The 16,795-nt window shown below is 38.7% G+C and overlaps 1 protein-coding gene across 3 annotated transcripts; it reads right to left on the bottom strand.

The window, feature by feature from the left end:
* Positions 1 to 3,386: 3,386 nt before the first annotated feature.
* Positions 3,387 to 13,859, bottom strand: LOC120876129 (myb/SANT-like DNA-binding domain-containing protein 4). 3 transcript variants are annotated; one of them, XM_040257819.1, is made up of 3 exons: positions 13,652 to 13,859; positions 5,951 to 6,573; positions 3,387 to 5,605 (listed from the first exon to the last, which is right to left on the bottom strand). In XM_040257819.1, exons 2-3 carry the CDS (start codon positions 6,410 to 6,412, stop codon positions 5,030 to 5,032), a joined length of 1,038 nt encoding a protein of 345 aa, XP_040113753.1. In that variant the 5' UTR covers positions 6,413 to 6,573; positions 13,652 to 13,859; the 3' UTR covers positions 3,387 to 5,029. The 3 variants fall into 3 exon arrangements, with proteins under 3 accessions (XP_040113753.1, XP_040113755.1, XP_040113754.1); XM_040257821.1 differs by having other exon boundaries at positions 13,258 to 13,693; XM_040257820.1 differs by having other exon boundaries at positions 13,598 to 13,692.
* Positions 13,860 to 16,795: the final 2,936 nt, after the last annotated feature.

The raw sequence follows: 16,795 nt of genomic DNA, 5'->3' as shown, positions 1-16,795 counted from the left end.
CTTGATGTACTCCTTTTCCTATTTGGAACCTGTCTGTTGTTCCATGTCCAGTTCTAACTGTTGCTTCCTCACCTGCATACAGGTTTGTCAAGAGGCAGGTCAGGTGGTCTGGTATGCCCATCTCTTTCAGAATTTTCCACAGTTTATTGTGATCCACACAGTCAAAGGCTTTGGCATAGTCAATAAAGCAGAAATAGATGTTTTTCTGGAACTCTCTTGCTTTTTCAATGATCCAGCAGATGTTGGCAATTTGATCTCTGGTTCCTCAGCTCTGCATATCAAATGGTGACACTCTCCCCCACCTTTCAACTCTGGTATGACCCAATGATTTGTTTTGGCCAATATCATGCAGCAGAAGTGAAGTGCCAGTCCTGAGCCTTGGCCTCAAAACACCTTGAACATCACTTCTTTCATTCTTGAATTCCTGCTATCCTCACTAAAATAAGTCCTGTTAGATAATTAAACACCATCAGGAGAGCTGAGACAAACCCCTCACCCCAAACCAATATCCAGTTAACACCCCCAGAAGCTGAACAGCCTAGCCAACCTGCAGCTGACCATGAGAAAACACCCAAATCAGAACTACCCAACTGAGTTCAGCCTAACTGCCTCTAAAATTATAAGCAACATGAGTCACTAAGTTTTGGACTGGTTTATTACCCAGAAATAGCTAAATAAAACGATTTTGAGCTCCAAATCACTGCAAATGGTGAGTGCAGCCACAAAATTTAAAAAACACTTGCTCCTTGGAAGATAAGCTGTGACAAACCTAGACAGCAAATTAAAAAGCAGAGACATCACTTAGCCAACAAAGGTACATATAGTCAAAGCTATGATTTTTCCAGTAGTCATGTACAGATATGCATTGGACAATAAAGACTAAGCACCAAAGAATTTGCTTTTGGACTGTGGTGCTCGAGAAGACTCTTGAGTGTCTTGAACAAGATCAAACAAATCAATCCTAAAGGAAATCAACCCTGAATATTCATTGAAAGGACTGATGCTGAAGCTGAAGCTTCAATACTTTGGCCACCTGATGCAAAGAGCCTACTCACTGGAAAAGACCCTGACGCTTGGAAAGATTGAAGGCAGGAGGAGAAGGGAGAGACAGAGGATGAGATGGTTGGATGGCATCACTGACTCAATGGACATGAGTTTGAGCACTCTCCTGGAGATAGTGAAGGACTTGGAAGCCTGGTGTGCTGCAGTTCATGGAGGTCACAAAAAGTCAGACATGACTTAGTGACTGCACAACAGCAACAACAAATTACACAGAAACAGCTAACTAAAATGACTCACTACAAGTGTGCATACCACTTCAGAAATGCAGCAATGAAGTATCCTACTACAGTGAACCAACTGAATCCATCTCTACCTGGGACAATGTTAAGAAGTTCAAAGCTCTTCTACCAAAGCCCTGGAAGATAGTAAGCTGATGCTTCTTTCTTTTTAGGTCTCTTACTTCTTGGAACCAAGAGTGCTCCAACCATAAATAATACTTGCTATCTTCAACGCTTACTTCTAGGAAGTTAAAGTCTATTGATCTTAAATGTTAACACTAGTATCAACTTGCCTTTAAAATAGCATTTTACTTTATATATTAACAACAAAAGAACTATGAAGCATACATAGAGCAGATATCATTACACTCATTTTACAAATGAGGAAATCAAATCATACTTTAAGTTAAATGACTTTCACAAGTAGCAAGGAACTAAGCTACAATAATTGTAACTACATCTATGAACCTTCAGTACTCCTCCTTAGAGCTTTATGCTAAAATCTTGGGTCAGTATTGGCATATCACTTTTTAATGTATTTTTTTTAATTTTTATTTTTTAATATAAATTTATTTAAATTGGAGGTTAATTACTTTACAATATTGTATTGGTTTTGCCATACATCAACATGAATCCGCCACAGGTATACACGTGTTCCCCATCCTGAAACCCCCTCCCTTCTCCCTCCCCATACCATCCCCCTGGGTCATCCCAGTGCACCAGCCCCAAGCATCCAGTATCATGCATCAAACCTGGACTGGTGATTCATTTCATATATTATACATGTTTCAATGCCATTCTCCCAAATCATCCCACCCTCTCCCTCTCCCAAAGAGTCCAAAAGATTTTTCTATACATCTGTGTCTCTTTTGCTGTCTCGCATACAGGTTATCATTACCATCTTTCTAAATTCCATATATATGCATTAGTATACTGGAGAAGACTCTCGAGAGTCCCTTGGACTACAAGGAGATCCAACCAGTCCATTCTGAAGGAGATCAGCCCTGGGATTTCTTTGGAGGGAATGATGCTAAAGCTGAAACTCCAGGACTTTGGCCACCTCATGCAAAGAGTTGACTCATTGGAAAAGACTCTGATGCTGGGAGGGATTAGGGGCAGGAGGAGAAGGGGACGACAGAGGATGAGATGTCTGGATGGCATCACTGACTCGATGGATGTGAGTCTGAGTGAACTCTGGGAGTTGGTGATGGACAGGGAGGCCTGCCGTGCTGCGATTCATGGGTCGCAAAGAGTCAGACACGACTGAGCAACTGAACTGAACTGATACTGTATTGGTGGTTTTATTTCTGGCTTACTTCACTCTGTATAATAGGCTCCAGTTTCATCCACCTCATAACTGACCTGATGTATTCTTTTTAATGGCTGAGTAATACTCCATTGTGTATAGGTACCACAGCTTTCTTATCCATTCATCTGCTGATGGACATTTAGGTTGCTTCCATGTCCTGGCTATTAGAAACAGTGCTGCGATGAACATTGGGGTACACGTGTCTCTTTCAATTCCGGTTTCCTTGGTGTGTATGTAGCAGTGGGATTTCTGGGTCATAAGACATTTCTATTTCCAGTTTTTTAAGGAATCTCCACACTGTTCTCCATAGTGGCTGTACTAGTTTGCATTCCCACCAACAGTGTAAGAGGCTTCCCTTTTCTCCACATCCTCTCCAGTATTTATTGCTTGTAGACTTTTGGATAGCAGCCATTCTGACTGGCGTGAAATGGTACCTCATTGTGGTTTTGACTTGCATTTCTCTGATAATGAGTGATGTTGAGCATCTTTTCATGTGTTTGTTGGCCATCTGTATGTCTTCCTTTGGAGAAATGTCTATTTAGTTCTTTGGCCCATTATTTATTCTTTAATTAAACTGATGAATTACTGTTTCCTTTCTTATAAAAGGCCAAAATGACTCAAGGCTTAAGAAACAAAATAATGCATGAAAAGCACATAGCATAATCCCTAACACAAAGGTTAGGCCCCTTGCCCCCACTCACCGGGATAAAGCTCTCTTCCAGCCTTGACAACCTCAACCCTCACAGCACTGAGCATCACTTGAAATGATAAATATTCACACAATTAGTATCGGCAAATTCATTTCTATGGTAGAAGCATTTATTTCAATTATACAAAAATAACACTATTCCAAACGCAAGGTAACTAAAATGTATATTTTTGCCTTATATACCAGATTCAAATGTTACAGATGGTTTCAAGACATTCTTAGATTAACAAGAATCAATTTAGAATCAAGGTAGTATCTGTCAATAGAAGAGACATACTAAGGCTACTTATACTGGAAATGGGAAAATACAAAATGATCTCATGCAGTGATTCTCAACTTTAGTGTGCGTCAGAATCATCTGGACAGTGGAAAAATTACCTTTAGGAGACTGAAGGCGAATCACCAGATTAAGTAAACCCTCGGTCTCAGAATAAATACCAAAACGACTGACTAAAGATACAAACTCTGTTTCACAGGGAAGAACAAAGACAAAATGCATCAAGATATATGAAATTAGTCATTTAAGCGAAGTGTGAATTCTCTAAGCCTCAGGTTCAGGAATACTACTACTCTCAAGACTTTTTCTACAGATTAGGTCAGATAGTGTGCAATAGTGCTTCCCTAATTCATAATACACCACTACTATCATTATTTCATCACCATCATTACTATTGGATACAGAGGACATTCTCCCCCACCCCCATTCCCAGTTCCAAATAATTATTATCTATTTAAAAAATTAAATGACCAATTACTGAGTTCCAGTGCATGGACTACTGGCACCATTTTTAAACTGGTAACATTCTTACTAGCTTCAACTGAGTATATTAGGATTTCAGTACATGGTTGAAATGACAATTTTTGTCTAAATTACTGGCTTAGTCAATGGAGTCAGAAGAAAGCATAAAGCTTACAAAAATGTGTGCTGTTTCTAAAACACTAAAGGCTAAATGAATGAACTGCTTTGCAAAGTAACCCACTTTAGACAACCTCTGATGTTGCCTATATTCTTTTCTGACTCTCACATTATCTACAGATGGAAACAAAGGAATAAAACATCTATAATCTTCATCATACCTATAGCCAATATACTATACTGTTTCATAGTTAAAGTGTGGGGCCATTTAAGTAATTCCTACATAAATATCTACAGTTTTAACATTCTGAAACTGAAACATAGCTAAAAGAGGTGCTCAGCCAGGCTAAGAGAGGGTTCTTCAACTTCAGCAATATTGCTATTTTGGATTTGATCATTCTTTTTAGGGGGGAGGGTGGAAACTGTCCTGTTCATTGCAGGATGTAGGCATCCCTAGCCTCTATATACTACATGCCAGTAGCAATGTGCCCAACTTTCCAATTCTGACAATCAAAAAATGTCACCAGAGATTGCTAAATGTCTTTGGGGGGTGGGGGGGCAAAGTCACCCCCAGTTAACAACTACTGAGCTAGAATTTTATACAGACATAATTGTAAACTGAGTCCATAGATTATACAAGACTGTAATTTTACTAAAGAGTATAGTACAACAATTTCTGCTACATTGTTTATGCTAGGGCACATAGTTTTCATAGAAGACTTAAGCATATAATTACCCACAAATAATCATCTTTTTCCTACTGAAAACACTAATATTAAACAGGGAAAAAAACCAACAATACAGCTAATCCTGCAATGATTTTTAAACTGAAACCTATGGTTTACAAACATTTGATAAATGGAGACCTAGATAAATCACTGCAAGTGTCCTTCCTTCTGAATTCGTAGTCTCTCTTTCTCTACTTGTAAGCGTTCCTTTTCAATCTGCAGCTTCTCTGATTCAAATTTCAAGAACTGCAGCCTATCTTTTTCCAGTTGTAAGCGTTCTCTCTCAAGTTTTAACTTCTCAGTTTCTATATCCTGTGGCTGATGTATGGACTTTTCCCCTTGACCAAGTTCACTTTCCAAAGATGGCTTCTCTGAGTTGACTATCTGTAACCTCAGCTTCTCTCTTTCAATCTGCAACCGCTCCTTCTCCAGCTGAAGTCGCTCATGCTCCATGTCTAAATGTCGCAGCCTCTCTTTCTCAATCTGTAGGCGTTCCTTCTCTACCTGCAGTCTTTCAGCCTCAATATCAAGCCTTCGTTTTTCCAATTCTAGTTTCTGTTTCTCTATGTTTACAAGCAAATGGGGCTCATCATATGCAGACCTAGATGGTGTTGAGTTCAGAGTAAAAAATTCATCAATGTGGGGGAAATCAGGAAGTTCATTTTCCCTCCTGGAATCTGGTATGACTGATGACAACATTTCTTCTTCCTCTTCAATCTCAAACTAAAAGAGAAAAGTAGTTCTCAGTATTTATTTATATTCATGGTTGTTAATTTGTTTAGGCATTTCTTTAAAGCTTTCTGTATTTGAGCACACAAAACCATTTATTTTGAATTTTGAAAAATATTTACAACTGTGTGACATTACTAATAATGTACAGTTAAAAGAGTACATTGAGGTGAGAAAAAATTAATGACGGTAAGATAGTAAAAAATGGAATGACTGTTAAGTACTATTTTCAAAGTTAGCTTGAAAATCTGGGAATTTCTTAACTGTTCTCGGTCTATAACAAACTCTCATATCAGAAATGAAGAAATAAAAAGAGGATTCACATAGGCTAATACTTACTTCAGGACTCTGGGGATCTCTCTCTTCCTCTTCCACCTTGACCTCAGTTAAGGATCCACCTGCATCCCTGAAATCTGCCACATTTTGCCAATCAAAATTTGTATCACTTCGGAATCCAATCTTTTCATCTATCTCTTCAGTGAGAGAGTCATCTAAATCAGATGTGGGAAGGGGAAACCCTGAACCAACTAGCTTAATGTTTGCCTTCATCTTCTTTCTCTTCATAAGGGCTCGCCAGTCAAGGTACCTTCTTTTCACTTCTGTCCCTGTTCTCTGTTCTCCTTCTCCTACAGCATTCACACACTGTGCAATCTCCTCCCAAGCCATTCGCTTCATTACATTAATTGTTGTATTGAGCTGCTTGGAAAAAATTACTTCTTTCCTTTTCGTAATTTCTTTCAAAAGGGTCTGAGTTTCTTGTACACTGAAATTGCTTTTCCTTTTCCTCTTCAATTGCTTCATTTTCTAACTTAAATGCAGTTTTTACAGTAAGGAAAGATGTTAAAAGAATTTGAGGAAGAATTTTTCTACAAAGTACAAAAATCAAGGACAATTCCTTGTTAGTACTTTGTTTAAATCAGACTTTTCCATTCATCTAGTATCACAGGCAGGCTGGATGATTCCTAAAGAGAAAAAAGTAAAAATCAATCAGCTTGCAACTTTTGCAATATATTCAACACAGTAAGTTATATAATTTAAAAACAAACAAACAAAAGCCCTCTTAATATGGCTTAAAACTGACTACATTTTCTGTCTATGCCAGCACTACCACAGTAAAAGCTACCATCTTCTCTCACCTAGGCTGCTGTAAAGGTTCCTAACTAACTGCCAGTATCTACTCTTGATCTGCTCCCTACTTCTGCTCTCCCCAAATCATCTTCTAACTGCAAAGGCCTTCTTTAAGTCACCCACTGTTGTCAATCTCTTTCCCTGTTCAGGGTTTTTGTACACACTATTCTCTGACTAGAAAATAGATTGTTCCCTATTTGGCCCGCTTAATCCCTCTTCATCTTTCAGCTTGCAGATTAGACATCTGCTCCTCAGTGAATCCTCTCCTGACAAGTAAATTACTCATTTTCCTCACCTAAATGTTACACCTGTGCTAATTAACAACTAAGAGTGTCTCTTTTCCATTTCACTGTTAGTTTCAGAAGACAGCAACATTTCTGCTCACCATCCTGTCTTGAGAGTCTAGCAGAGATCCTGGCACATGGCAGGCATACATACTATAAACACTTTTGAATGAATAAATCAGTCAACCTGCCAAAGTGACCACTAGATGTTAAAAAGAAAAAAATATAATACTGAAAGAGTGTATACCTGAAACTTGTTAGAAAGGTAAACTTTTCAGGCCCCACCCCAGACCATTTGAATACAGCACTCTGGGGGCAAGATTTGGCAATCTATGTTTCAATAAGTCTTCCAGATGATCCTAATACATGCTAAAGTTTAAAAACCATAGTGCTGACCCACACCAGTAAGCAAATGCTTTAAACACCTGATTCTCTCACACACTTTGATTTCAAGTCTTATACAAACGTATCTCTTTGGTGAAATGTAAAGCACATTCAGCTCCTCAATAGCTGGTAAATGTAGTTTTTCTGCTATCTAACCTTTGCATTATGGGAAGGCACACAAATAAACTGGAAAAGATGTTGAATGGGTCTTTTCCTTGGTAAAGAGATTTTAAAAGTATGTAATGAGGAACAAGGGCTTCCCTGGTGGCTCAGCAGTAAAGAATCTGCCTGCCAATGCAGGAGACAGATGTGGGTTTGAATCCTGGGTTGGAAGATCTCTTGAGAGAAGGAAATGGCAACCAACTCCAATATTCTTGTCTGGAGAATCCCATGGACAAAGAAGCTTGGGGGGCTACAGTCCATAGTGTCACAAAGTTGGACATGACTGAAGTGACTTTGCATGCACACATTCACACAAACCATGTTTTGTGACTTCAAATTCACTCAATGATCACTGCTACAGAGCTTTTTTCCCTCCTTTACAAAATGAGAGGGTAGGCTGTTAAGGTGCCCTCCTGCTCTATCATTGTAGGATCATAAACATTTCCTGCCAATAGAAAAAAAATACCAATATCATTAAATTCCATGTTCCATCATTAAGTCTGGATAAAGTTCTATATGTAGCCAGAAAACTCTCCAGTTTCAATCAGTTATGTTTCACTCTACCACAGTTTCTTCACTGAAAAACTTTAATATTTGCCAGTTTAAAATTTTATTAGTAGAGTGAAAAATATTTCTCTGGTAATTGATAATATAAATAGTATTTTCTACTGAAGCAAAAGTATAGTAAGTAAGGTAACTAGATTTCATCAGTAAATGCACAAATCTTTTCTATCACTGTTAAACCTCTTCTCTCCAGGGCTTAAAAATGGATGCAAATCCCTTATTTCTAAACTCTAATAAAAATATATTTTTTATTAAGATTTCACTGCTTGTATGCATTTTTTTCAGGTTTCCAGTAATATTTATTCAACTGATCTTGTGTGTGTCTAGTAACATCATCAAAAAAATGCCCACCAATGCATTTTTTTGTTTCTAACCATTGATGTACAGTAACCATCTCCTGAGCTACTCCTTGATGATAAAATGAAGACCAGAGAGAACTAAAACCTTAAAAGAGCAGAAAATAAACCCTTAAAAAGTCACTGTCAATTTTGTACACCCACAAAAAGGGCAGAGCAGGCAAAAACAGGAAAAAAAAAAAGATTGCAGCAAACTATTCTAAAGCAGACTTCCAATTACTTGAGACATTTAATAATAAAATTGAAATCCACTAAATTAGAATGCATAATCAAACAGTGGCAGCACTGTTGATCCTGTCTTAGGCAAATACTGCCATTATAGTCAAATATAAGCCTCTTGTCACTAGAGTATAAGCAAACATATTCATACATTAAAAAAGCATCAAAACAGGCTGTGGCTCAGTGGTAAAGAATCTTCCCGCCAATGACCCCCTGGAGGAGGAAATGGCAACCCACTCCAGTATTCATGCCTGAAGAATCCCATGGACAAAGGAGCCTGACAAGTTACAGTCCATTGGGTTACAAAGAGTTGGACACGACTGAGCATGCACACATTCCAACGCACAGTGTAATGGTTATAAGCACAGGTTGTGCAGTCAGATGCCTGGTTGGAACCCTAGTTCTGCAACTTCCTAGCTTTGTGCCTTAGTTATTTAATTTCCCTATGTGCAATTCCATTTGTAAAATAATATTATTACTTCACAGAAATACTATAAGGATTAGAGGATTTAATAAAATATGGAGAATAGTTCCTGGCACACAGTAAGTTAAGTTCACTATTATTGCATGAAAGGCCAATCTCTAAAGGAAGAAAAAGGCCACAATAATATTGGTATTGTTCTAGTTCATAGGTCAAGTGGTAAATCTGTTGGTCTTTATTACTATGCTTTATAACACTAGGAGTATATTGGAGCCTGCTGATATGAGCTGGTGAAGGTCATTGTACACTTCCCAACTCCATATTCAGTAATGTCATGTTGGGAACTAGAAACTGGCCAAGATGGCAGTATTTACAACACAAAAATGGACAAATGTTACAAACTAGTATGTTTTTCTTTTCAGTGGTCAAGGAGCTGGTTTACTAGTATACTTAAAGCTACATGATTTTTCCGTATTTCAAATATTACCTAATAAAAAATAAGAAAATGGCATGTTTTAACATCTGATCCTACAACAGTTTAGTGAACATTCTAGAAGCCTTCTAATTTTAGAGGATCTCATTTAATTAGCACTGACCTAACATTCCTTATGTAATTCAAGTTCTCAGTTGAGCTGGGCAAATATATTGCTTTTCTCTAGAGGCAACTGAATAATAATCATTAAATACTATATTTATGGGTCTTCCCTGATGGCTCAGACAGTAAAGAATCTACCCACAATGCAAGAGACCTGGGTTTGATCCCTGGGTCAGGAAGATCCCCTGGAGAAGGGACTGGCAACCCATTCCAGTATTCTTGCCTGGAGAATTCCAAGGACAGAGGAGCCTGGCTACAGTTCATGGGGTTGCACAGTTGGACACAACTGAAAGACTAATGCTTTCTTTCTTCACTATATTTATAAGCAACATAAAAAAGGAACTGAAGAAAACTGATTTACACATTATTTGCACATCATTAAACCAGCTCCAATATACTTCTCTTTAGTACCTATAGGGCCATTGCATCACATTTCAAAGAATTAGTGCAGTCAAACTTCATTTCCTCTTTCCTCTACCATCTGCTCCACCCTTATGAGGATCTAGAAGATGGTACCCCACCTTCTCCAAAGACAGTATCTTCAATACATAACATTGTGCCTCATAGGAGGTAAAAATACAACATAAAATAAAAAAGTGATTGAGGGAGGGGAAAGCAGAAAATGAAACAGACAATAACTCAAGTAAGGTAAGCTAGCAAAACAAACTGCTACAGGCAAAGTATATATTTAAAGAAAAAGGCAGCCCAAGTCAATACAGGCAAGAAGCAGTTTATGAAATTAAGTGAAGACCTTAAATTACCTACCCTGTAACTATACTAAATAACATAACAGTTAACAAGTTATACAAAATTCTGAAAAGAATATTTTAAATAAATAGGCTATGAAGACTACTTAGGCAGTATGAACCAATGAGGAGCAGATTATTAAAAATATATTTTAAAAATGGAATCAGCAGGTCAGATGCCCTTAAAAATAGAAAAGATTGCTAAAGTTACACCAAATTCCATATCAAATTAAGGATGACTTTTTGTTTCCAAAAGATACAGAATGTTTCAGATATTTAAATGGCTTCTTGAACCATTTGAAAGGTAGAAGTATGGTAAAAATATAAATATTCAATAAGGGATTATATGAATAAACTGCAGTGCAGCCACATAATGGAATACCCAATTAGATTATGAATATGGCTTAGCACATTATGAGTATGTTAATGCAAGCCAACAAAATCAGAAAAGGAATATGTATGTATGTCTATGCTGTATACATATTCACAGAAGCTCAGTTTTCAACCTAAGAACATTTCTAGACAGAACATGCTATGCTCTACAAGTTCACTCACTCTGTCCACCATCATTCACCAGCTCTAGAGATCACATATATGGTCATTTATCTCAGTCATATAGCTGTTTGTTGGCCTAGCCACATGCTTCCACTAATAGGCTATTATAATCACTTACTTTACATTAGAAGCAATAATGGATCAAAGATGAATATATTATTTCTAACAAATAATCTATAATCTATTAAAACATATATGCATAAAATTTACATGAAAAACTTCATAATGGAGACTATAAACAGAAAGTTGAATAGAGACTACCAAGGCTTGTATATTAATTCCACTACTTAGAATCTCTTTGATCTGAATACATTACTTAACCTTTTAAACTTATTTCCTAATTTATAAATGGGAAAAATAATATACTACTACAATATTTTGAGGAGTAAATGAGACAACCCAAACAAAAAGCTTATAATATCTAAGATATAATAAGCCCTTAACAAATATCAGCTATCATCCACTTCCTAGTATAGTCTGGACACAGGAAATGAATACTTCTTTACTCAATGAATAATGTGAATGTAGGAAAAGTGCACGAAGAGAAATACTAACAAAATATCCTGAGTGTTCAGAAGGCATAATCTTTGGTTGGATCAAGGAAAGTTGTCAGAAGGAACTGGCATTTTATTTGGAGGGACAGTAATACATGGCAGAAGTATCAGGAATCAAAGTTAAATAACTAGGTTGGGGACAAATGTCAGGTTGGCTTGAAAGGCCCTACTCTTTGCTAAGAAACTTACTGCAAGAGGCAAATATATCTGAAAATTCGTATTTTTTTTTTAATTCAAGCAATATGCCTTTTATATGGAAACACTGTTACACAAACTATAACATACAAAATACAAGTGCATAATAAACAATGATTACAGTTGCCGACAGAATCTTAGACAAAAATCTGTAATCAGATTTTGCTGCTCTTAGAATGTGAGGTCAATTGTGTAATGATAGAAATAACAATCCTCTTAAAACTATGCCTGAGTCAATATATTCTTAAAATTTGGGCAGCAGTTTCTACTATTTGCATATTCTGTGCACCCACCCCCCCAAAAAATTTGCAACTCCGTATCTCTACCCTACAAAAGTGGTATCCCTTTGTCTTTGACCTATGTTCCTAACCCTTTGTTCTATACCAAACTGATGGAACTAGTTCACTGATAAAATGCACTTTAAAAAAAAAAATTCTGGCTGACAGGCATGGCTTGTGGGAATTTTCCAACCAGGGAATTCTGGGCCACAGCAATGAAAGCATAGACCCTAACCACTAGACCACTAAGGAACTCTTGATAAAAGGCATTTGCACTTTAACACATATTTTCTACCTCACTGAAATTGATATCAAAATGTATCTTAGACTTCTGGTCAGTCACGGCTTAACTGTGTGAAAATCTTTGACACCTTCTGATTAATGCAAGATAGTACCCAAATCAAAGCAACCTTGAGTTGATATTTGGTTGCTATGCTTGCATGAACAGAAACTAAGCTGTTTCCAGGAATTTTTTTCTCTCTTCTCCTTTACATTTTTGTACTCATGTAATGGTTTGGGTTTTCATCATCCATTACCCAATAATTTTATTCAAATATATCAAGTTCCTACTATGTGCCAGGCACATATTCTTGGTGCTGGGGCTAAATACCTCACAAAATATTTTTAAAAGCCATTTTAGATGTCAAATACTACCCCTTTTATATTGGTTGTCTTCCGTATCTTTACAAAAGGGAATTTAGTAGTTGCAACCTCTAAAAATTCATAGCTTTTCCACACCCAATCACAGAGAACAGCCATTTTCCTGAAATCTCATTTCACAATCATTCTTTATTGGGTGAAAATAGGTGTAAGTAGTTCACTTGCATAATCCTTGTGAAGATGGTGTACCACCAAAGGCATATTACACCTGGGTAATTTTTTTCTAAGGACTAACACTTGAGAATGAAGTTCCTAAATACCACATGATAAGACAGAATTAAGAGGTCTAAGAAAAATCGGAAATAAATTCTGGGTCCAAAATTTTTTTAAGGTAAACTCATTAGATTGTGCATGAAGAAAAACATCACAAAATCTACAAACTTCCCCCAATCCTCTTTGAAGTGGGCTTCCCACCTCCCACCAACACCGGGCCCTACTGTCTCCACTATACTCTTAGAGGACATTCAACTCCCTGCCTGTAACTTGTGGTAGGTAAATGACTAAAGTTTACTTAAGAGTCCCCTGTTATCACATTAATAAAGTACCTTTCACTCCCATCCTCTCCCTTTGGAACAGCCCCTTGGGAGAATCCAGGAAGGCTGAGTTCCCAGGAGGCCATCCAGGAGCAGGGGGCGCGCCGCAGAGTCGGCCACAGCCACAGTTGCACCTGGAAGAGAGTGCTCGCTCCGCAAATCAGAGCCCTGAGAGGGGCCTGGAAACTTTTCCAGCCTTGCTGCAGAGGCCTGGGCCCTCCCCACCCTCCCAGGTCAGGCTGAAGCGGCGAATGCTATCTCTCCTGAGCGCTGTGATCCGCGACGCCGCGAAGCCGGGTCCAAAGCCAACGGCGGGGTGACTGCGGCCCGACACCGCCCCGCTGGCACCTACCGTCCGCGGAGAGGCCGCCCCTCTCACATCCTCTTTCGCGGCACCGCCGCTCACCTGCAGGCCGGGGAGCGCCTCCCCGCCGTCGCCTCTGGGGTGTGTGTGGGGCGGGGTGGCAAACAGAGATGCTTTATCAATTCCCCGCCCACGGACTCGGCCCGCCCCTGCCTCTACGCCACTGGCTGCCGCGGCCGCCGCTCGTCTAACGGGGCTCGCCCGTTGGCCCGGAAGACGCTGCCGTTCTGGCTGAGGGCCCGCCCGGGTCCGGCCTCACAATGGAAAGCGCGTCCCAAGCCGTTCCGGGTTAGTGCCCTGACTCCGCCCCCCGTGACTCGGCCTCCCGCCGGAGCTCCTTGGCGCCGGGCCCCGTCAATCTAGAGCGCTGTGGGGAAGGATTGGCCCCTGGCGGTCGCCCGCTGCGCCGTTCTGCCCGATTGGAGCACAGTCAGCTTCATCTCCAAACCATTCCTGTCCTTGACCCAAACCTGTTAAAAGGGCAAAGAGGAAGTGGAACCCTCGCATTTCCTCAGCTGGTTCCGAAACCCAGCATCACCTTCTGCTCAGCCAACGGTGACCTAATTTTGCCTCAGTCATTCCCTCTAAAACTACCCCTCCAAAGGTCACTGGTGATTTCCTTGCGGCTAAATCTAGTCATCACTTCTCAGCTCTTGCTGCTGCTGCTGCTGCTAAGTCGCTTCAGTCGTGTCCGACTCTGTGTGACCCCATAGACAGCAGCACACCAGGCTCCTTTGTCCCTGGGATTCTCCAGGCAAGAACACGAGTGGGTTACCATTTCCTTCTCCCATGCATGAAAGTGAAAAGTGAAAGTAAAGTCGCTCAGTCCTGTCCGACTCTTCGCGACCCCATGGACTGCAGTCCACCAGGCTCCTCCATCCATGGGATTTGCCAGGCAAGAGTACTGGAGTGGGGTGCCATCGCCTTCTCAGCTCTTACCTCCTCATAAATATTTGACTTGTTGACCTTTCTTCATTTGATTTCTATAATGCTTCCCCTGGTTTTCTTCCCTCTCAGTTCTCTTCTCTGTCCCTTTTGCAATTGCCGAGGCTTTAGTTGCTATCTCAAGTTCTAGTTCTGGTGTTACTAATGGGTCTGTTTTTCCATTGCCTTTGTTCAGGCTTCCATTGAAATCCTCAGTTACATCAGTAGCACCCTTACTGGGATGTCAATCATACTGCCAAGAGGACTGTAGTCTATTCTTCGTACTGAAGCTAAGACAGGCTGCTTACAGGTCACTAGTGGAACCATAATCATAATAAAGTACAAACTCTTTATAAGAGTTTCTTCTATTTTTCTCTCAGGCTTCATCTTTCATCAACATTACCCCTCTTTCATTTACCTTCTTCCTTACCCCAATTACTTTGGCTTCTTTCAATTCCTGGACTTTTAGTTTGCATTGCATTGTTTGCACTCAGAATGATTTCTCCCTGCTTATTCCCTGCTATGCCCAGAATTTGTTTTAGAAGTTATTTTCCAAGTAAGGCTTCCTTTCTCTCCATTCACCCTATCTCCACTTATAAGTTGTCCCTCTAATGTAGGTTTGCCAGATAAAAGGATACTCAACTAAATTTGTTGTTCAGATATGTAACATAATTTTTAGAATAACCATATCCTATGTAATATTTGACATCCTGTATTTTTATTTGGTAAATCTGCCAACCCTACTTCAGAATGCTCCCACAGTAGTTAGCTCCTTTCCTCTGACAGCTCTTATCACATATTCCAGGTGGGTAGGTCTTCCTTGTCCACTGCTGAAATTTCTTTTCAGTGCCTGAAATATAATAGGCACTCAAAAGAGTTTTCTTAAATAAATAAAGGAATATTCTGGGTGAATTGTGAATACTTGCTCAATATTCCTGAAGGAATTCTCTTCCATAAAATAGAAGCACTTATGAAATAATGGTCTTTGAAATGTAAAAGTTTTGTTTTTGGAAAAATATAATATCTTGTATTTTATAGTTTGGGGTTTTATTTGTAGTGGACATTTTCTGTGTGAGTGTATTGAAAAGGCAAAAGGACTAGCCATCCGTATTATGAACAGACTCTTTCTGACCTTTTCAGAGTCTGTCTACTATTTAAATCTATTTATTTACCTACGTAAAAGGGTTAAGGCCTAGTAAGTCAGTAAGTATTAAGAACTTTCTACCTTTACGTCATGAACTCTTTAAGCTTCCTCCAATTACCTCAGTCTCTTTGCTGACTGAGAGATCTTTTCCAGATACCCTCTTTTTTTTGGTCTCATCTGTATCTTGTCTGAGTAAGCACAGAGCAACAAGGGAGAGATGAAAGATAATCCAAAATGCCTAACATTAATATTAGTACCCCATTACCAACCTGATAGTCTTCTTGTGAATTTGATTTTTGAGATAGTAATTTCAGGCAAGAAAATTGACCTAATACTTATTCTAGAACTGAGTTTGTTTCACTGCAGGAGCCACTTGGTAGATGAGCCCTTGAGATTTGGCTACTACAACTGAGTAACTGAATTTTAATTGTATTTAATTTTAATTTAAAAACTAATACTCAATTCAGTTAATGCATAATGTCTAAGTATGTTTGGGAAACTTGAGTGATGTGAATCTACTTTTTCAATTATAAACTTTTTGATATATAAGTACAGATTGAATATTGCTAATAAAGAATATCTGAATTGAGATTTGCTCTAAGTTTAAAATATATACATGATTTTGAAGATTTAACATAAAATGTAAAATGTCACACTGATCATTTTATATTGATTATACTGAAAAGTTGGAATTATAATATATTGCATAATTATGTTAAGGAAATATATTATTAAGATTAATTATACCTGTAAATTTTTTTATTTTTAAAATGAGTCCAATAAGAAATTTAAATGTATATATTTAGATAGTATTATATTTCTCAGAAAATGCTGTACTAGACTGTGCCTGGCCATAGCTTATCAAAAATTTCAGAGTGGAAATATAATTGTTAACTAAAATCTACCTATTTCATTGTGTATTATTTAACCAAAAAAAATCACTTTTCCTGTCTCTTCCACACACTGCTGCTGCTGCTCCTGAGTCGCTCCAGTCATGTCTGACTCTGTGCGACCCCATAGACGTCAGTCCACCAGACTCCACCATCCCTGGGATTCTACAGGGAAGAATACTGGAGCGAGTTGCAATTTCCTTCTCCAATGCATGAAAGTGAAAAGTG

Source organism: Oryx dammah, unplaced genomic scaffold (genome assembly GCF_014754425.2).
Source record: "Oryx dammah isolate SB20612 unplaced genomic scaffold, SCBI_Odam_1.1 HiC_scaffold_17, whole genome shotgun sequence".
In the NCBI taxonomy this organism is placed as follows: Eukaryota; Metazoa; Chordata; class Mammalia; order Artiodactyla; family Bovidae; genus Oryx; species Oryx dammah.
The sequence above is the reverse complement of the archived record's forward strand: the minus strand, read 5'-3'. Positions and strand labels throughout refer to the sequence as shown.